At 40.7% G+C, this 23,272-nt stretch overlaps 1 protein-coding gene across 9 annotated transcripts in view; it reads right to left on the minus strand.

Moving 5' to 3' along the window:
* Nucleotides 1–23,272, minus strand: part of CAMK2D (calcium/calmodulin dependent protein kinase II delta) — a 446,499-nt gene that overhangs the window by 46,607 nt on the left and 376,620 nt on the right. For 5 of the 9 annotated variants that reach the window (XM_082254334.1, XM_082254332.1, XM_082254333.1 and 2 more), the window contains exons 14-16: nt 12,990–13,043; nt 11,961–12,005; nt 3,856–3,904 (exon numbers count right to left, since the gene is read on the minus strand). In XM_082254334.1, the coding sequence (XP_082110460.1) occupies nt 3,856–3,904; nt 11,961–12,005; nt 12,990–13,043 (148 nt within the window). The remainder of the gene's footprint in view (nt 1–3,855; nt 3,905–11,960; nt 12,006–12,989; nt 13,044–23,272) is intronic. The other 4 variants (XM_082254339.1, XM_082254337.1, XM_082254338.1 and 1 more) reach the window with 1 other exon arrangement.

Raw genomic sequence — 23,272 nt, forward strand, 5'->3', positions numbered from 1 at the left:
GCTTGGGTTATGTTTCTATCAGTTTTGCACATCGAGAGACTGAAATTTTGCCCATTCCTCCTTGCAAAACAGCTCGAGCTCAGTGAGGTTGGATGGAGAGCATTTGTGAACAGCAGTTTTCAGTTCTTTCCACAGATTCTCGATTGGATTCACATCTGGACTTTGACTTGGCCATTCTAACACCTGGATATGTTTATTTGTGAACTATTCCATTGTAGATTTTGCTTTATGTTTTGAATCATTGTCTTGTTGGAAGACAAATCCCTGTCCCAGTCTCAGGTCTTTTGCAGACGCCATCAGGTTTTCTTCCAGAATGGTCCTGTATTTGGCTCCATCCATCTTCCTATCAATTTTAACCATCTTCCCTGTCCCTGCTGAAGAAAAGCAGGCCCAAACCATGATGCTGCCACCACCATGTTTGACAGTGAGGATGGTGTGTTCAGGGTGATGAGCTGTGTTGCTTTTACGCCAAACATAACGTTTTGCATGGTCGCCAAAAAGTTTGATTTTGGTTTAATCTGACCAGAGCACCTTCTTCCACATGTTTGGTGTGTCTCCCAGGTGGCTTGTGGCAAACTTTAAACAACACTTTTTATGGATATTTTTAAGAAATTGCTTTCTTCTTGCCACTCTTCCATAAAGGCCAGATTTGTGCAGTATACGACTGATTGTTGTCCTATGGACAGAGTCTCCCACCTCAGCTGTAAATCTCTGCAGGTCATCCAGAGTGATCATGGGCCTCTTGGCTGCATCTCTGATCAGTCTTCTCCTTGTATGAGCTAAAAGTTTAGAGGGACGGCTAGGTCTTCGTAGATTTGCAGTGGTCGGATACTCCTACCATTTCAATATTATCACTTGCACAGTGCTCCTTGGGATGTTTAAAGCTTGGGAAATCTTTTTGTATCCAAATCGGGCTTTAAACTTCTCCACAACAGTATCTCGGACCTGCCTGGTGTGTTCCTTGTTCTTCATGATGCTCTCTGCGCTTTAAAACGGACCTCTGAGACTATCACAGTGCATGTGCATTTATACGGAGACTTGATTACACACAGGTGGATTCTATTTATCATCATTAGTCATTTAGGTCAACATTGGATCATTCAGAGATCCTCACTGAACTTCTGGAGAGAGTTTGCTGCACTGAAAGTAAAGGGGCTGAATAATTTTGCACGCCCAATTTTTCAGTTTTTTATTTGTTAACAAAGTTTGAAATATCCAATAAATTGCGTTCCACTTAATGATTGTGTCCCACTTGTTGTTGATTCTTCACAAAAAATTACAGTTTTATACCTTTATGTTTGAAGCCTAAAATGTGGCAAAAGGTCGCAAAGTTCAAGGGGGCCGAATATTTTCGCAAGGCACTGTATATATTTATGACATGGTCATTCCACAGATTCCAAAATACTATGGCTGCCTCCTGATAAAGTATATACCAAGACATTTTGGACAATTTCATGCTCCCAACTTTGTGAGTACAGTTTGGGGATGGCCCCTTCCTGTTCCAACATGACTGCACACCAGTGCACAAAGCAAGGTCCATAGAGACATGGATGAGAGAGTTTGGGGTGGAGAAACTTGACTGGCCTGGACAGAATCCTGACCTCTATCTGATAGAACTCCTTTGTAATGAATGAGAGTGGAGACTGCGAGCCAAGCCTTCTCGTCCAACATCAGTGCTTGACCTCACAAATGCCCTTCTAGAAGAATGTTCACACATTCCCATAGACACACTCCTAAACCTTGTGGACAGCCTTCCCAGAAAAGTTGAAGCTGTTATTGCTACAAAGGGTGGGCCAATGCAATATTGAACCCTGCGGACAAAGACTGGGATTCCTTTAAAGTTAATGTGCGTGGAAAGGCGACGTCCCAATACTTTTGACAATATAGCGTATAACATCTTACCTCTTACTTACTTGACCAAGCCTGAGTAACTAATGCTTTGTTTACATTCAACCTGTCTGGATTTACAGTGTAAATAGCAATATGTGTGCAGACCAAAACTAAAAATAAAAACTGAAAATAAGGAAAGGCATCAGATTTTGTTGGCTGCGCTTTCCATGACTGGTTTTCCAAAAAGCAGATGGAATTGGGAGTGATTGGCTAAGTCTTCTTTTAGCAATTTGGTACCTTTTTCTCTAGTAATTACTTCCGTGTAGTGCAGTATAGGAAATATCGTATATGGTGTTTGGCATACATGACACAAAACCAATCAAGTAGATATCAATGTTATTTTCTCTTCAGGTATGCAAAAAAAAAAAAAATGCCCTCTAGACGGTATGGTGCACAGTGCAAACAAGCTAAATAAGAATTATGTACCTTGGAACCTGCTTGCTCCCAGATGGAGGCACAGACCAAGATTTCATATGTTGTATCTGTGTTGAGAACACACACAATAATTCTAGCAATGGAAAAAATATGTATGAATTCTCAACTGCTGTAGAAAATAAATAATCAGACTTCAGGGGCTTGCACATAGATTGCAATCGATTATTTTTTTCCACACTTTGTGATATTGTTTTGTGGAGTCATTCCTGACAAACCCAGAAAACATTTTCCACTGAATATTATTGTATGCATTAACTATTGCATTCTGAAATATCTATATAACAAATAACTATCTGCCTTTTGGTTTAATTTGCTTCCAACTGCACTGAATTATGAGAAAACGGCTTCTTTTAATTTTGATATTTTTTGCTATGTTTTTTTTTTTTAAACTTTCAAGACAAATCATGAAAAATGTAAATATATAGGAAAAATATAAAACCCTACATTAAAGCAAAGCCATTTTTTTTGGAATAGCTGGAAAATGACACAGGCATAGGAACAGAAGTTTTTCAAATTATCAACGTCATTTTGTGAAAAAGTGTTTTGTGCTTGGTAAAACAAACATAATACTGACATTACCAATATATTTTTAGTTTGTTAATCCAATGTAGTCTAGTAGAAAGAAAAAAAAAATCTAGAACTGTGTTTATATAAAAACCCTGCAGTTAGTATTAAAAGCAAGGCTTCTCCCTACAACTCTCATGTATAAGGCATTAAACACAAGCAGGCTTGCAAGCTATAACAACTTCAGTGCATAAACAACATCATAAAATCCACAGCAGGCCTTAAGACATTTTGTCAAATTACAGAAATCAGCAGCGGAGTAAATTAGTGAGTTGAATAGAATTCTCATAATCACTGACATTCTGATGAATTCAGACATGCTTATTAGTCCTTAAGAAATGCATTGTTAAGGAAGTAAGGAATGTTTTGAAAATGCTTTACCTTCTACAAAATTAAAGTAAGGCCAAACTGTGGTTTAAAAAATAAAATTCTATTTGTTTATTCTTAACTCAAGAAGTAACATCTAATACTTGCAGCCTCCTCCAAATACCCAAATTAATTTTTTCATTTTTGCTACTATTATCTGACTTCTTGTTAGTAAAGGGTGACTACATTCATCCTCTATGGACCCACTGTATGTAGGAACATAGCCACCCATTATTGCTGTATGGACTGTGAACTGGGAAATATGGACTATGGGATGTGTAGTGTGCATAGAGCAGTGCACATTAATGACTAACATTGGGGAAAAGGAGAAGATTGCAGCTTACAAAAGACATTACAAGGAGGCAGAAAGACACAATAAGAAACCATTTAATTAAAAAAGATTACAGGGCTATTAAGTGGTGGATGTGTGTGAATTATTTTTGGAAAACAACGATATCGTTTAGGGTCACTTTAACAAGGCGGATTGGATACCCATCATGACCTTTGCAATGCATTTCTGACTTCTGGTTACCTTTTCTGTACAATATGGCCTCTCTTTGCAGTGTATAGTTGCTGTTATACCTTCTATTTATGGCTTACCTTTTACATCTTCATCTTCAATGGTAGTATTTGAACTCTCTGTTGACTCCTGCAGAGAAGCAAACAAGCAATGAGGACAAGGGAACTCAGTGAAGTGGAAACTGTCTTATTGCTAAATCTAAAGCTACAGAAATCAGACAATGGCACATAGACTCTGGGAACTGGCAAAATATTGTGACTACACCGGGATGTTCATAGACAACCTCTAGCAGATTTCTAGTTTTTCCATAACATTTCTAGTTTACGGAACTAAAGATGGCACAGACAAAGGCCGAACATTCCCTGATCCAGAAGGTTACGGTCAAATCAAAACACAACTGTAAAGTATGTGTATATGTGCAATGATTTCTCAGAAAAAGGATAAATGATCTTGGGGGCAGAAATTATCAGCGAGTTTGGGTATTCTACAGGATAATCTGGTCCCAGATAAGTTCCTATTCTCTACCTACCCTTTTTCACACTCATAAATAAACATTATAGTATGGAAAATTATGGTAAGAACTGCAAAAACAAGGCTGGTGGTTATATCTTGCATGCATGGCTGCCTGTTTTATGTATAGAGCATCCTAGCAACAATTATCTCACTGAGTAAAGCAACATTCAAACAAACTGAAACAGACTTAAAAATTTGCTTAAACAAAATTTACCTGCAACACTGAAAAATGAATGAAAGTACACTTGGCAATGTAGCCCAATAACACAGACACAATGTTTAAATTTAACACAACTGACAAAAGACAACAAAACCATAAGGCTCCATTCACACTAAGGCATTCGGGATCACAGGTGGAATCGTCGCGATTTTTCCCGTGATTCCAAAATCGTGAGATGCCCTTGCAATCCCCGTTATTTTCAATGACAAATGATGGGTCGTGGTAAAATCACACAAACAGAATCGCAGGACACTGGTCATTCAAAAAAGAGGTTCCAGGATCCAGAATCCCATAGTGTGAACGGAGCCTTAAACATTCATGTAGGTGTATTTGTTTTGACTATAGGTAAATGATTGAATTTCAGATAACAAGATGGCATATTCATTAGAAAATAAGAGATTTAACTTTAGTTTTTTTTTTTTTGTTCCTTGCTTTTTTATGAACTTTTGTTATATGGAAGATGTACAGCCAAAAGTGCTTAAAGCAGCTGGTCAAGAATCATGTTTGCTTTGAAGAAATTAGTTATTTCAAACCTATAAACAATAATGAAATGAACCACAAATAAAATTGATTTTGCCTGGGGTTATTAGCACAAGGGCTAGCCAAGCTGATATGTATTAACCGCTGAAATAATGTATAAGGTTATATGCTTTTTATAGGGCCATTTAGAGCCAGACAAGCTTTCTAGGGTTGTCTATGTCATGTTTGCGCCGTAGAAGTCTAATGTTATTATTAGACACTAAAAATAATTATGTTTTCTAAACTTTGGGTGCTCCCTATTTTAGAGATTTTATTTCTATAAACCACTGCTAATTCAGACAAACGATTTCAAATATTTGAACTCAAATCAATGCTGCCATGAAGCAACTGCATCTTGGCAGCATTTTACCTCTACACTACAAGTTTACTGGAAACCTGCAATACAACTTCAAGCTCTACCAAGAATCCCATTTTGCTTCAAGTACCTGCCGTACTCCCCCACTCATTGACAGAATTGATTTTCAGGTTTGTGCCAAATTAATTGCTTATTGCAATACTATCAGTGTCAAGCATCATGTCATTACAGCATCATAAATTGCCTTAGTTAGCACACTTCACCTCACTATCCTATTAGACATCAAGCAACAGTAAACAAGAAAAGTAGATTTGATTTCCACTGCAAAGTGCTGCATATGAATCTGTTTGTGCTGGAACCAAAAAAATAAATAAAACAACTCCCCAACACTTCCACCATACATAGTAAGTGTTTCCAGTATTCAATTTCTATAAAAAGTATTTCCCTCCTTCAGAAGTTTTCATGCTTCCTTGTCAGAACATTGAATAACAGTGTATTTGTTTTATAACCTTAATCAACATATACTCTTCAACGTCTAAGTGAAAAAAAAAACGATCTCTGCAAAGTCACTTCAATTATTTACAATGAAAAATCAAAAACTCACTGCATAGGCATACACCCCACTTAAAATCAGTAATTAGTAGGTGCAATTTTGGCAGCCATTACAGACCTGGGTCTGTATTGATGGGTCTCTAAAATCTTCTCATCAAATTGTGAGTGAACAGCCAATCCAGCCACAAATTTTCTGATGGATTGAGATCTGGACTTGGCTATTACATTAACTTTTGTCTAAGCCAATCTTGTGTAGTTTTGTCTTTATGCTTAGGCTCATTGCCTTGCTGAAAGACAAATCTTTTCCATATGCTCTGGTTTCTTGCAGACTGCATCAGGTTTCCCCAGGATTTCCTGCAATTTGCTGTACTAATTTTTCCTTGACTAATCTTCCATGGCCTGCTGTAAAGCACTTCCGCAATATACTGCTTAAGCCACCATGCTTCATGTTGGGGATGGTGCATTTATTATCGTGTGCAGTGATCTCTTTTTGAACTCCCTCCTTGATCACTCACATTTGGTGAGCAACCTTTTCTTGGCAGATTTACAGTTGTTCCATACTCCCTCAATTTCTTTATAACTGCACCCCAAAATATATCTAGTGACTTGCTTAGTGTTATGCCACAAGACTAAGGCTGGCCATACATTATACAAATATCTTGTAAAAAGTTCCTTTAGATTTACCAAAACCATATAATATGAGGTCAAAGCTAAACACTTTCAATTCCTATGCAATAAGGCAGGCCCCTGTACTAAATAGTTGAAGGTACATCAAAAGTAAATTGAACTAGAAACCTAAAGTTTGACCTCCCATATACATGTGTATTTAAACTAAAATTACTTAAAACCCCTTGACTACATACAGGTGGTCTCAATTCTCCTAATTATGTGACTATGGATAAGAATTGGCTGGACCAGTGACTATTTAGGTATGTCATATTAAAGAAAATACAACCAATTTTTTTTTTTTTCATTGTGAATAATTAAAGAAATCAGTTCTTACTTTTAAATCAAAGAGTATACTTCAGAAACAAAATTTAAATATTTCAAAAACAAAGTTAAGTCTACTGTGCCATTTTTGACAACCCCCTTAACCCTTTTGTAGCCAGAGGTCATTGATGCCAGGATGCCCAGGTCAAATTTAGCAACATCTGATTGATTCCTGATTGTCAGGAGTGGGAATTAAAGCTAGCATTAGTTTGACATGCCAGTTGCTGGCTCTCTTGTGCACAAGCATATTAATGAGTCCTCAGCGTGGAACAACCTGCTGTGTATATACTAAAATAGAAGGTGGAAATGGGCTAAAATACTAGTTGCATGGCAGTCTCTGAATTAGTGTCCACATTGGAATATTTGACCTCTATGACTGTTTTGGGAGCAAACCAAAATTTAGCATTTTTTTTTACTTTAAATAATGGTTAAACAGATCAAATTTCCTTAACAAGGTAAAAAAAAAAAAAAAAAAATCTGACAGATGTTCTAATCCATCTCTACTTTGTCCAAAACGAAAAAAAAAAAAAAAAAAAGTTGTGCCTTGATTTATACTTTAGGAATGACAGTTTTTATATGTTTCCTCAATGATCAAAAACACTGACTTATTTCCCTTGCTAGTTGCTGTGTATAGCTGCCCACCCAAAAGTTCTAGAAAGATGTATTCTGAAAGGAAACAGCTTCTGCTGTGCTATCCTCAGAAAACCCATAATGCTATATGAATCCTGTGAACAGAACGAATCAGAGGAGTAACTCATCTTCCTCTCTCCCTGCTGACCTATTGAGATGGAAGTTTTAATAGAGAGAAGTTTCTTACCCAAGTTATAATTAGAGAGCTGGAGTCTGAAGGGAAACAGACTTTATGCTCACCCTTTAGAACCTATAATGTCCCGTGACACTTGTGTAATGGGTACACTAGCTTAAGTGTTTATATGAATAAAAAAAAACGTGTATAGAAAGAGAAAGAGCTGAAAAATGCTTATGCTCATTTATAAACCTTATAAAAGTAAAATAAAATAGACCCAGTGCCATTATAGTTTTAATTTAACATTGAAGTTTATGGTGTTTTCTAAAGCAAACACTGTTAGTACAATTGGAGGCTAGTGGCTGGTTGCATTTTTGGCAGGATCTTCAGGTATTTTTAGTACGTGCAGGATTTGTACAATTATATGGTGACATTGCAAAACAAATTGTTCCATATTGTATTTGCCTTACAAAAATCTTGGCCTACAGCTATTACAGTTTACATAACAATTGAATAGCTCCCCAATGATATGCAGGTTTTTATACTACTTTTAAAAATAAATTATAACAGTGGTTTATATTTTTCATGGGGCATGTTATGCACAGAACCACACTCAAATACCAGCATTATATGGAACATTATACATTACACTATTTAATTGGAATCTGCACATCGTAGCACAAATAAGCAAAGCCACAAGAAAGAATACTATGTGTGTACACAATTCCTGTTAACACAAACCTGAACATGCCAGGCAATCTCTATTATCACGCTTTCCTTCACCCCTACTGCACCTAATTATTGAATGCAAGATTCAGATCATGAGAATGATGTAATGTATGGCCAGCATTTTTTTTCTTAGTGGGAAGCCTCAGTAAAAACAATAGGAACAGATCAATGACATGTAGAGGTTACACATAATATTCTACTGCATATAACTCTGGGAAAAACTTTTTTTATTTCTACAGAACTGTGGATATATATTCTAAAAGGTTAAAAACACATACACATATTATATGTATAACGTATATTAGTCACACACGTACATGTACAAAACAGCAGATTGCAAATCTTGAAACAGAAATGACTAAATAGTATAAAATGGTTCATGTATTCCTTGTCTTACATTTTCTGTTAATCAACGAAAAGCTCAGTATGAATTGTGATGAAAGATGAAACACAGACCTCTTCTGGAAACATGAATAAGGGCCATTTCATACAGGCGTGTGGATGTAAACGGACGTACACAATAGAGGTAGCCAGATAATTGAAAGAAAATATCAATATATTTTATGAATCCGTTTATGGCTAGCCTTAAAGTTTATTTTGATGGCGATAGAACCCCTGTTAGGTGGCCCAAGTGATCACTATCAGTCGTGGTGATCATTATTTCTAGTAAAGATAACGGATGGGAAATCCATGGGATGGGAAATGCTGAGCTTTCACAGGAAAGGAGGGCAGGGGAGAGGTTAGAAAAAATCTTGCAATGGGGCAACCTGTTCTGGTAACAACTATTTCAGAAGGGCAATATCCTTGCTTCGAAGAGATCTCCCCTTACCTCCCGATGCGTCTATAGGAAAGAAAGTAAAGGAAATCTCCTTGATAGGAAATGGACAGATATAAAACTGACAGTGGTTTTAAATATTCACTACTCTAAGACAAAAATAAAAATGTTGACTTTATATACACTTTAAAAATGAATATGTGCTTTATCCTTGCAGGGCTAAACAACGCTTCACTAAATTGCATTGCCAGTCAAATAACTTTAAAGTTGTCTTCACATTCTTGTTGTTGATGTTCTTGTAAAAGCATATTTTGTTAGCTCAAATGACTGAAGACAAAAATGTATGCACAATATGTTCCACTGCCTTTATGATTGTAAGAAACATAATATAAAAGCTCTTGTATTGGAGTTATATCAGTTAAAAAGAAAACTAAATAAACAAGGGTTTACACAGTACTATTTTATCTAAAGAATTTTGATGCAGCTGAACCAGCGTGTTCTTAATATGGTGTACCAACCGTTCCAAACAGTATAACACTTTTCAGTAGGGTATTAGATGAACTAATGTAGTAGGTGCATACTGAATCTAAGTGATTTGTTTTTTTGTTATAATCATCTATAAATAATACAATGTGAAACAGCATTTTTCTGCAGTTCCTTTCTCATACATACATTAAAGCTGAACTCCAGGCATACTATAAAATGAAGAGGAAATATCATATATTGTGTCAATGCTAAATATGATTAGGAACCTAATATTATCCAAAAAACCTAATTGTAAATTCCTGTTTTAACTATGGCCCTTTGTCTGTTTACAGTAGAAGGTAAGATGTACATACGTTCCAACCCAGCCTGGGGTCTGAAGAGGGCCCTCTTTTAAAGCACCCCCAAATGCTGAGAGGTGTGTATAGGGAGATAGTAGCATAGCAGATAAGCAGCACAGTCACCTCTCCCTCGCTGTGGTGATACCTATCCTTATGTCTGATGTGCCTCATCTCAATCTTTGTGGATTATTTCCCCAGTTCTTAGAATTCATCAAACTACAGTAAAATGTGTTAGTTGCTCCTCATTGTTATAATGCTATAAAGGGTTATTTGCACTTCTAATATTTTTTTTTGCATTTTTGTAAATTCTATTGCTGAGGATTTACAGAATTACATTAAAAACTATTTTTATTCAACTGATTTTCAATATTATATTAAAATGAGCTGTCAGAATCTCTCTCCACTGCTCACTACAGCAGTTATGATGTTTATTTCTATTCCCAACAGCCTTGTACTGAATCTATTTGAAATTAGCTAACATTAGTAGCAGTTTAATCAGCAATTAAATTCATTGTCATGGAGTTCTTTTGTTTCTGACAAGAGTTTAAAAAAAAAAATTAAGCTTCAAACCAATTCTACTTACCTCAGGAGCATTTATTTTTGGATCCACTAAAATGACACTAGGTGCAAGGGCTCAGAGAACTGTATTCATCTGTTCTCTGTGAATTTCCAAGCACTCAAAATAGCCAAGGAAAGATCCTCATATTATCCAATGAAGCATGTAAAAATGTCCTCTCTCTCTCCTGTAGCATTAACTTGCGCTACACGGGGACTTATCATCCCTTTGCAATTGGGAACGATTTATTAAAGCAGTATGTGTGTCAACATGTGTTTCAATACAACACATTTACACATAAAAAACATGCAATGAAGTAAAAGATTCATTTTTAGGGTAAACAATTGTGTATATGACATGAAAATGTACATTAAAGCCATTTATTGAATTAATAGAAAAACACAAACATATAAACAAAACCCATTAAACTTTTCTGATTATATTGTGTATTTAATTGCTTATGTGCATGTGACTTAAAGCTCAATTTCTGCCTTTTGTGTGTTTTTCTTGTGACGTATTTGCTGTGGAACTTTCTATTGTATTAGAGAGCTCTTTAGGACTCTTAATTTTACAGGAAGGCAAAAGTCATCTGATTGCAAACACTCTTTATGTTGACATAATAAAACAGCTGCTCGAAAAACTCCAGCAAGATTTAATGTGTCAGAAATCCAAAATACATAGCACTGTCCATTACACCAGAATCAAAGTATGATAAAGATAAAATGTTTAAAATGATATTAAACTTATGAAAGTCAGAGGTAAGTTTTAAATAAGGCATAGATGTATACAAACTATATAAAAGGAATATTTTTTTTTATTTTCTGGGATGTAAACAAGAGTCCTAATCAGTCTTCAATCTGGTGTTGATACTAACCTAATGAACCCAATATGTAACAAGCTAAGGAACCTTATAAGCACAGCCATCAACCAGAGCTGTGGCAGATCCATGAAACATCCAATGAATGTGCAGCCCTTTCTTTTTATGTACACAACTTATTGAGCTAGCTGAAAAGGGTAAAAATAGTTTTAACATATGCACAAACTGGTCCACTTTTAATTATAAAAGCAAAAAACTGGGCGAAAAGTTCTGTGTTCATGCAGAACACAGCTAAAAAAAAAAATTAAAAAAAATGTGGTAACAGGAGAGATGGAATCTAACACATTCGAACAATGAATAAAAACACTATCTCTCTAAAGTTTTTCTTATAAGTTTGGCTGGTTGACAAAGAACACGCTAGTTAAAATAAAATATATGTGCTTAAAGGACAAAGAAATACTTATTTATGTATGGGAGGTATTCATTAAACATGTTTCTGCTAAATACACGTGTGAAGTATTCATGTTTATTGAACTCCTCCTTTGGACAATGAAAGAGACTTGTCAAATGTTTTTGTTGATGAGGTATGCAAGCCAGAAAGCAAGATGGAGTTGATTCTTTCTGAATACCTTATTTCCATCAGCAGGATTGTGGATTACGGTAGATTGGGGCTCCTGAGTAAGAACAGAGAGAGAAAAAGAGTACCTATGGGTAAGTACAGTAGCACAGAAAGAAAGACACCTATGTTGGAATGTTGCCGGCAGCATTGGATACAGGTGAAATGCTGCCAATGAATGAACCAGGACTTTTGCCTGGATGAAGAAAAAAAAATATGTTACCTACCAGAGCAGCATGCAAAGACCTTATTCAGGATTGGTGTGAAGAAGGAGTGAAGATCACTCCTGCCATTACTTAAGTAAAGAGCTAATAGGTCACAGTATCACAACCTCGAACCCTGACTACAGAAACAGATTAAAAAAGCCACCTAGATTTCCAATCTTCTGTATCATTTAATAAGCAGCACTCAAGCGAAGTGTGGGACAGTTCCGTCACACATGGTTTCCTTTAATGTGTGAATATACATGTGCAGTAAAAACAATAGTCTACTTAACGAAATATTCTAAGTTCATCATGTGGTCAGTGTGTACAGCTAGAAGCAATATTGTGTACAGTGTATGCGCTTAAGTTCCATAAGGTAGCCATGTTTTAGCCAATTTGGTAACATCTTGCTGTGTCTTGGAAAGCAAGAACAATATCTGAATAAGGTCATTTTGTTGTTGCCTAGTGATACTTTTGCTAGCTCTCCTTGATGTCCACACTTATGTAAATATAAGTATATTCCTTTTTGCGTTAGGACTTTATGATATATTGATCAAAAGGAGAGCTAGTGGCAACACAAAGCATACTCCACTCACATTGGGACAACACATGCACGTATATTAGCTTTTGACTAACTCTAATGCCCAGCTTTAGCAGCTTATTTGAAAACACACTGCTTATGCAAGGCAATTTCGCACTTTCCCACAAAACCACAACAAAAATGCAGCGATTTTAGGTCTTCAAATGCAAAATGAACATAAACGCAAAAGAGAATACAACAAAAAAAAAATAAGAAATTAAATCTGAAAGATATGCGGGGAAGGAAAAGCTTATTATACCAGAGGTGGGTTGGGATCTTTAGGACTTGTTATTACGTTGGTTTTGTTGTTTATCTGTGGATATGCAGAAAATAGAAAGAAAGAAAAGCCTTAGGTATATTGTGAAGAAGCTAAAGCACATGTAGGATCACAAAATATTTTCAACACATCGCAGTGTTTAGTAGTTAGCCAATGGTCAATAATAATTTCCAGTCAATGGAAAGAACTAAAGATACTAAAGGAGGGAAAAGAAGCAGCGGCATCAATCGTGTTTCATTTTACCTAAATCACATTTTGATAAACAAAGCAAACATTCTATGGGGTCAAACAAGCAACTACTCTATTTTTTTCTTTTCTCCAGTTTACATCTTAAAGCTGAATTCCAGGAAATCAGCTCTTTTGTAAAAAAAGAAGGTACACTATAAGTTAGGTCCAGCAAGGTACATGACACCTCCTGGGTTTAGTTCTATTATTTATATTTGGTAGCTTTATAGTACTCCCAGACGTCAGCAACTGCTGTAGTACTGGGAGCCCAACGCTGATCCTTCTGTGCTATGCATCTTAAACAGGAAAGTCACTGTAGCTGCTATGGCCGCCTCTCACCATTCACAGAAGCCATTGTACTATGTGAACACATTCCCAAAATACAAAGACTTCTTTGAATAGGCAGCAGAGGGGAGGGTTGGGCATATCTGCTCAGTGTGCCTTTCTTCTTTATCACAGCAAGTGGGTTGAGTGTAATTCCCGGCAGAGCAATAAACCTGTCAGATATAAATAATAGAGATAAGCCTAGTGTGCCTTTACTTTTTACAAAGTGGCTGAATTCCGGGCATTCAACCTTTAGGATCCAAGCAGAGCTGTGTCATTTTAGCACTGTCTAGCTTTAGAAAAAGCTGAGCAGCAGAGATGCGCAATGGTTACATATACCGCTCACCAACTGTGGCTAAAGAACCGAGGCTATCCACTTTCTCTGTGGAAGTACAAAGCCTGTTTAAAAAGAATCAGAAATTTTGCAGTATATTTCCTTTTTACAGAAACAAAAAATATTTTCTATAAACAAAATGAATACAGAGAACAAGAGTTTGTATTCTGTGTTTGGTGAGACACCAAATCTCCTGTGTCCTCTTTACTCTCACTGGTGTCTTAATTTTATTACAGGAGACAGTATTGATGCGAAGAGGAACAGGAAGAACCAATGAAAAGCTGCAACTGTGATTACATAAGCTTTTTTTTTTTTTTTTTTTTTTTTTACCAGTGTAAGAGGTTTGCATTAAAGTAGATATTACCCCTAAATGGATGACAGCTTGCTAAAATACTGTGTTTGATAAACAACTGCCATTTTTCACATGCTATTTCCATCCTTTATTGCATTTTAGTGTTTCTGATCGCCAGCAATGGCTGCATGCAATTTCTCAGGGCAGGTTTCCTGGTAGTGACAACAGTGGAATGTGCCTGTTAAAAATGTGTCAGAATGACCCCTTTGTAGTCTCCATCAGAAAATTATACAATATTCAAAACTATGTGCAGTGTTAAACTTAACCTGTATTTGACAATATATTAGAATACATTGATGAGTACCCAAAAGCTATAGGCACCGCACCCCTTAGAAATTGTAGACCAATTGGCAATTGGAGAGATACATGGGGAATTTAGGGTGCCAGTACACAAAAAGGAGAATTCAATATATCATTAAAAATTACCGTATTTTATTGGTACAAAATATAAAAACATATATAAAAAGAGTTGTTTTACATGTGCTATGCAGATAATCCATTTCACTCTACATGTTTCACTATGATTTAGCTTCTTCAGGAGTTTAATTATGGACTGCACATAGAAACAACTGAAAGGTCCTCTGGCAGGAATATAGGTCATACAAACATATACCCAAATAAGTAGTGTGCAATGGGTTAACCGGCAACGATAATTGAGACACTAGTACAGGGATCCTCAAACTACGGCCCTCCAGCTGTTGCAGAACTACGCATCCCATGAGGCAATGTAAAACTCTGACATTCACAGACAGACAAGGCATGATGGGGATTGTAGTTCCTGAACAACTGGAGGGCCATAGTTTGAAGAGCCCTGCACTAGTAGATTGACTCGAGGTGTATTGGGAAAGATATCAGCATACCATAGGGAGAGATAAACCAGGAATGGTAACATCCCATCAACAGGGAACAAGATATTGGACAGAAATGTTGCGAAGATTATTAAAGCTTATAACAGTCCCAGTAGAAGGTCTATAACCCCGTGGAGTGGTAAGGTCCTTTAAATAACCAAATAAACCTTCAGGAGTCTAGTGTCTCCATAAACAACAGCATCAGTAGGCATTCTCACCCCAGAGCACCGCAAAGCTATAAGCTTTAATAATCGTCTCACCATTCCAGTCCACGATCAAAATCTTGTTCCCTATTGATGGGTGTTATCCTTGGTAACACCCATCACCGAACCTGGGGGTGGGGGGTCCTGGATGAGACCCCTCAGGCTGACGCGTTTCGATGGACTGGCCTTCTTTTTCAGGGCCTAGCTCAGTGTAGTGCTGCACAAAATTTTAAATATTGTATGGTTTATTTACTGCGAGAGATACATAGGGTGTGCTGGCTTGCATCACACTAAGTGTTGTATGTTTTTGTTGAGCATGTGTTTTTGTGAAGTTTTTTCCAGCAGAAGATAACATGATAGGGTGACAACACAGGAGCACAATTAAAATGCTGGGAGAGAGTTGTCACTTTGTAACAGGAAGTGCTTGAATAAGGACCCTATTGGTGAGCTCACCAGATATTATTTAATGAAAACTGGAGATGTAAAAATATTAAAAAAAGGTTTTAAAAGATTAAACATGTTAAATCGTATATATGCAATTAGGTTTACTTTAAAATAGATCATATTGATAAAATATTTTCACAGAGATAACAAACCCCTGATGTTTAGATACATGGCAGATGGCTGTACATACACTGATATCTTCCTGTATCTCATAATATATTTTTAGACATGACTCCAAAAATATAAATATAAAAATGGGCATGTGTGCGCTAATGTAAGTTTTGCAATTTTTTTAAACAAAACCATAAGTTGACCTGTTTTGTTATTAAACTGTAAATCAGTTATTCTTGTCTTAAACACTGGGTATGTGTAAAAAAAAAAAAAAAAGAAAAAAAAACGGAATTTTTGTAAAATCTTACCTGTAAAATTCCTTTCTCTGAGTCCTCCGACAGTCGCCGCCTCTTCATATTCGTCACATATGGGGTATTAGACTTTGCTCCGAAGGAGTAGCTAGGCAACAGAATATGTTAACATTAAAGCTTTTAACATATCCCACCCTCAAGGGGTGGTCCCCTCAGTCAATACCCTCCTACTTCCTGCAACCATATCTCAGTTTCAGTGGAATAGCAGTAGAGTATACAACCAAACCCCAAAAGAGGGGCGGGGGCGGCGACTGTCGGAGGACTCAGAGAAAGGAATTTTACAGGTAAGATTTTACAAAAATTCCGTTTTCTCTTACGTCCTCCGACAGTCGCCGCCTCTTCATATTCGTCACATATGGGGACGTCCCAAAGCAGTGCAAACATGAGGGGTGGGAAACGCATCTGCGCCGAAAGGCAACGCAGTCTCCGCATCAAAGAAAGGAACCTTACCAAAGGAAGGAAACCAGCTGGGCTACAGGAAAAACAAGTGCTCAACAGGAGCAACAACCCAGGAAAAGACAAATAACCAGGGGATAACAAACTTATCCCAACAGCCAGAGGTCCCCAACAAGGGACCCTAGGGAATTGCCGCACTAAGAACCTTGCGGCCAAAGGAAGCATCCGCCGATGCCTGAACATCTACTTTGTAGAATTTGTGAAAGTGTGCACGGTCGACCAGGTCGCCGCCTTACACACCTGGGCTACAGAAGCCCCATGACGACAGGCCCAAGATGTACTCAGAGATCTAGTAGAGTGCACCTTCACAGGCACAGGGGGAACCTTCCCCTGCAAAGCATAGGCCTGTTCAATGGTCTGCCTGATCCATTTGGCGATGGTAGAGGCCGACGCCGCCATGCCCTTCCGAGGACCCTCTGGAAGAACAAACAAGGAATCCGTCTTTCGAAAAGACTCAGTCGATTTAAGGTAAACCCTTTAGCCCGAACAACATCCAAAGAATGTAATCTCACCTCCTTTGGATGTTTAGGCTTCGCGCACAGCGAAGGCAAGACAATATCCTCATTAAGATGGAATTCCGAAACTCGCTTCAGAAGAAAAGAAGGATTAGGTCGCAAGACCACCTTATCCAAATGAACAACCAGATACGGAGACTTGCAGGACAAAGCCGCCAGCTCCGACACTCTGCGAGCCGAAGTGATCGCAACCAAAAAGGCGACCTTTTTGGACAACATAGACAACGAGATCTCCCTGATCTGTTCAAAAGGAGCACGTTGTAACACAGATAGAACGAGATTCAAGTCCCAAGGGGGCAGAGGATCCCTCCTAGGAGGAACCAGATGCCGCACTCCCTGAACAAAAGTGCCAACCAAGGAGTTGGAAGCCACGGGACGTTGAAACAGAACGGCCAGCGCAGACACCTGACCCTTTATCGTAGCCAGCGCCAAACGCTGATCGACACCCGTTTGAAGGACAGCACTCGGGAAACCGAGTACGTGCGGGGTGAAAGCCCCCTGGACTCACACCAGGCAAAATAGGCCTTCCAAGTACGGTAATCAACCTTCCCCGAGGAAGACTTCCTCGCGTTGATCAAGGTATGAACGACCTCTGGGGAGAGACCCTTCTCCTTCAGGACCTCGGTCTCAACAGCCAGGCCATCAAAGCCAGCGACTGTAAAGCAGGATGGTATATCGGCCCTTGAGACAGGAGATCGTCTCGAAGAGGCAGACGCCACGGGGCGTCGACCGCCAGATTCACGAGGTCTGCGTACCAGGACCGGCGAGGCCAGTCCGGAGCCACAAGAATCACCGTGCTGCGTTCCGAGTGTAACCTGCGAAGGAACCTGGACAGCAACTGAATCGGTGGAAACGCGTACATCAGCTTGTACTGATGCCACGGGGCCACTAACGCGTCCTACGCGTCTGCCCGAGGGTCGCGCATCCTTGCCACGAACCTTCTCACCTTGTTGTTGAGACGAGACGCGAACAGGTCCACATCTGGAAGACCCCACTTCGCGCACAACATCTGGAAGACAGCCGGGTGGAGAGACCATTCCCCCTGATCCAGGGTCTGGCGACTCAGATAGTCCCGCCTGCCAGTTCTCCACCCCTGGAATGTGAACCGCCGTTATCGCCGGGACATGAGTCTCGGCCCAAGACAGAATGTCGGCCACTTCTCGAGCCGCTCGGGCACTCCTGGTGCCCCCTTGGTGGTTGATGTAGGCCACCGCCGTGGCATTGTCCGTCTGCACCCGAACCGGGCAGCCCTGCAGCCGGTCCGTCCAGCGATGAAGACAGAGATTTATCGCACGCAATTCCAGAATGTTGATCGGAAGGGAGGACTCCCCCTCCGACCAAGTCCCCTGGGCGGACAGAACACCCAGAACACCACCCCAGCCCGACAGGCTGGCATCCGTAGTGATTACCGTCCACGAGATAGGACGAAACGACTTGCCCCCGGACACCATCGGGGACTGGAGCCACCACAGAAGGTCTCTTCTGGTGCGATGACTCAACGAGATTTGAAGATCCAGAGATTGAGGTCGCCCGTCCCACATGGACAGGATCTCCGCTTGGAGACCCCGCGTGTGAAACTGGGCGAAGGGAATCGCCTCGAAGGCCGAGACCATCAATCCCAGACATCTCATGCACGTCCGCAGAGACGAGTGCGGAACGTCCCTGAGGGACCTGACTTCCTCCTGAAGAGTTCTGAGTTTGTCTTCCGGCAGGAAGACCTTCGCCTGCACCGAGTCCAGAATCATTCCCAGGTAGGGAAGACGAACCGACGGACTCAGTGTCGACTTGGGAAAATTTATCGTCCAACCAAACTCCTGCAGAGTTTGCATCGTGACAGACAGGTCCTTCTCCAGACCCTGGCTGGTCGCAGACCGAACCAGAATGTCGTCCAGATACCCCAGGACAGAAATGCCCTGGGCCCTCAATAATGCCAGAACCGGTGCAAGCACCTTGGTGAAGACCCGCGGAGCCGAGGCGAGACCAAAAGGCAACGCCACGAACTGGTAGTGATCCTCCGCAATGACGAATCGAAGGTACCCCTGGTGACCCTCGAAAATGGGGATGTGAAGATACGCATCCTTCAAAATCGATGGAGGCCATGAATTCCCCCGGAACCAGGGCAGCCACCACCGACCGCAGGGATTCCATGCGGAACTTGCGAACCCGCACAGAGCGGTTCAGAACCTTCAAGTCCAGAATTGGACGAACCTTGCCCTCCTTTCTGGGCACGGTGAACAGATTGGAATAAAACCCCCGAAATCTGTCCCGATGAGGCACCGGAACCACCACTCCCTGAGCCCTCAGGTCCCGCACCACCAGGTGCAGGTCCCGTAATTGCTCTGGAGACAGTTGAAGATTTGAGGGAAAAAATCTGCTCTCCGGCCGAGAGAGAAACTCGATCTTGTAACCAGATCGAACGATCTCCTGAACCCATCTGTCCCGCACGCGGGCCAACCAGGGCTGAAGAAAACCGAGCAAGCGTCCCCCCACCCCAAAACTGGGTGAGGGCGCCCCTTCAGGCCGCACTGTTATGGGCTGCGGATCCGGATTGACCGGACTTCTGTTTTCCAGACCAGGGCTTCTTCTGAGAGCCTTGACCTTTGAACGGTTTGCCCTTGTAGTGCGACCGAAAGGCACGAAAGGACCCCTGAGGGGGCCGAAAATTAGCATGCTTCTTCCCAGAAGCCCCCTTAGCCTTGGGGAAATGGGGCAAGAGAGTGCTCTTACCTCCGGTGATCCCCTTAATCAACACATCCAAGGACTCCCCAAAAAGGCGAGACCCATCATAAGGCAGATTGGCTAAGGTCTTACGTGAAGATTGGTCCACCGACCAACATTTCAACCAAACCAGGCGGCGAGACAACACCGCCACGCTGTGCACACGTGCAGCCAACGGGACTAGGTCCAAGTCCGCATCACACAGATACATGACACCCTGGTGGATTTGATCCACCATATCCAGGGTCGCCGGCGAGGCCGAATCGGCCACTAGGACGCGCCTAAGCATCTGCGTCCAACTTGCGACAGCCTGGGCCGCCATGAGAGAGGCAAACAGAGCCTTAAGCATAGAACCCGTAACAGAATAAGTATGACGGGCAAGAGACTCCAATCTCCTATCCGTGGCATCACGGAACACAGGGGAATCCTCTGCAGGAATCGCAGTGGATTTGTTTAAAACCGCAATTGCGTGATCCACTGGGGGTGGCACACACCACCTTTCATCAGTGGAAGGCGAGAAAGGATAACGCAGCTTGAACCTACTTGGTACAGCAAAAGGTTTGCGTAGATTGCGCCATTGTTCCTTAACAGCGCGCTGAAAATCATCATTGCAGGGAAAAACCTGCGGCGTCCTGCGTTTCCTCTGCTTCTCATAAGCCGCCAAGGCAGCGGGGGGACACACTTCATCCTGCAAACGCAGCGTTTGTTTTATGGAAGCAATCAATTCATCCATGATTGCAAGCTCTTCAGGCGAGCCAGGGGGAGAATTATCAACCCCTTCAACTTCAGCCTCCACCTCGGACCCCACTAGATCCAGGGAGGAGCGGGACCCCGATAAGGAGGCCCCCGCCATAACAGCCCCATCACCTTCACCCTCAGAATCAGAGGAAAGAGAAACTCTGGGTCTTTTAGTAGATTGAGCAGCCACCAGCATCTGCACCTGAGCAGCAAGGCCAGCCACAATAGTGGCTAAATCCCCCCCTGGGGGGGAAACAGCGGTCCCCTGGCTTTCCACCAAGGCGGTAGGAAATTTGCCCTCCTGAGAATCCATTGCCCCAATTACAAATGCCGGATAATAAAGGGTTAGCTGCCCCTTTAACAAGCGCGGCGAGCGCAGCCCACCGCACCACACACAAGCACAAAGACCCCCACAGGGACAATAAAACTGACACAGGCAATGGATAAGAAAGATATAACCTGAGGAGACCCTCGCCGCTGCTGCTGCCTCGATCGGTGTATCCTGGAGAAGAGGAAGTGATGCGGCCAGGGCGCTCTATTAAAGCCTATGGGAGGCTACAAGAAAATGGCCGCCATGCATGTAGAACATGCGGCCGGAGCGAGTGTAGGCAAAATGGCGCCGTTTGGCGCCGAAACCGCCGCTCCACAGTACAGTAATGCACACATGTCATCCATGTATAAAAAAACATGTTAGATCGCCGCAGTGATCGCTGTATAGCGCCCAAACATGCCACAAAACATGCCCCACAGCACACAGCTTCTCACACTGACAAGGCTGACACGCACAGTGTCACACAGCTCCCCCCCCCTTGCAGCCCACAGCATGCAGCCGAGTGATAGGGAGACAAACAGTGTGAACAGAGGCAGGTTACACAGTCCCAGACTGACACCCCCCCAGACAGACAGGTCCCCACATAGATACACTTACCTCACAATGGCGTGGGGGACCCGCACAGGCGAACAAGCCGCTGCACATGAGGCAGGGAGAGTCGCATACAAGACGCACAGAATGGGGGTTAAGAAACCGCACAGCGTCCAGTGAGGTAGCCACCTCACCAATCATCCCTGCACCGAACAGGGATGGGTCGTTCACTGTGCCAGGAGCGTTACCTGGCTGAACGCTCGATGGCAGGCTGGGAAGCCACTGACCCACAACCTGCGACCAGGGGGATCAGCCCGAGACCCAGCCCGCATGATCCTCTTCATCCGAAGAACTAACTAATGCTGACAAAAAGAACAGCTAAGTAAAGGTAGAGAGAAAACTCAAACAAAAAATCAAAAAAGAAGAAAGAGTCTGGGGCACAAAGCCCCAGCACAGAGAGAGCCAGCCACTCCTGACAAGCTAGACATTGAAACTGAGATATGGTTGCAGGAAGTAGGAGGGTATTGACTGAGGGGACCACCCCTTGAGGGTGGGATATGTTAAAAGCTTTAATGTTAACATATTCTGTTGCCTAGCTACTCCTTCGGAGCAAAGTCTAATACCCCATATGTGACGAATATGAAGAGGTGGCGACTGTCGGAGGACATAAGAGAAAAAAAGATTTGTGCCTAGAGCATTTGTCAGCTAAATGTAAATGCCTGTACACTGTAGTGTGCAATCATTTATATGATACAGACAAGAGGAAGATAGCAACATTTTCATGGACATCATCACTTTTCAAGTTACCACAATGAGCCCAGAGCTTGTTTAAGCATAAGTAAAGAAATATTAGTTTACATATCTACTTTATTTTGTGATGGTATTTTGGTGCTGAATTTACACAAATAAAAGTATTATAGTGTAACACAAGTGTTGTTCTATTTTTAAAGTCAGAAAATTATACTCTTTCCAATCCATATCCCACAACATAATGTGAGTCCTCACAGGATGGGAGTAGAGGCATGCCTATGCTCTGAATTTCAATACAAGTTTACTTTAAATCAACATTCACAAACTACCTTTTTTCTGTTCCTGCCTTTTGAAAACTATGAGTCACGTTGTCACACTGTTCAATTCTATATACAGTATAATATAACATATTTTGCTTCAAAGATCTTTTGATTGCATACGATTTGCAGCATCAATAAGTATTATTTTCATACTGTATATGGTAAAAAAATCATCTCAAACGAAACACAGGCAAGAGTTTAGTACATTTTTTTTAATGAGGATCACAACCTTCCTGATTTCATGCATTTAATTTCATGTATATAAAAATATATCTTCACATGCAAAGCAGTTCTATAAAAGTTCATCTTTTTCATTGATGAGAAGTAATGGTGCAAGTCAAAACTTCATACAATACTTGCACAGAAGGTCAAGAAAGTTTAGGCTATAGGGTTTTCCCAGCAAATATGTTTTCTTTTAATTTTACTATTATTAAATTGTATTAAATTAACTATTAACTATTGTATTAAATTATTTGAGCCTCATATTTAGCAAGGGGTTTGTTAGGACTGTTTGGCACACAGCTGTCTGTGGCCAACAGCAGATATTAATTTATATAAAGAACAATATCTTGAAAACCGTAATATTGCTCCAGGCAGATAGGCACCAGTTTAGTTAAGTTATCTACAAGCAATAATTAAAAAAAAAAAAATCATTATTGTGTCAGTAAATCAAAACATTTATTTTCTTATTGGCTCCAAAACGATATCCCTCATTGGCTTCAAAACATTTTCCACATGATAAACGTGTGGTCAA

This window comes from Pelophylax lessonae (assembly GCF_965119305.1).
Source record: "Pelophylax lessonae genome assembly, chromosome: 1".
NCBI classification, from domain to species: Eukaryota; Metazoa; Chordata; class Amphibia; order Anura; family Ranidae; genus Pelophylax; species Pelophylax lessonae.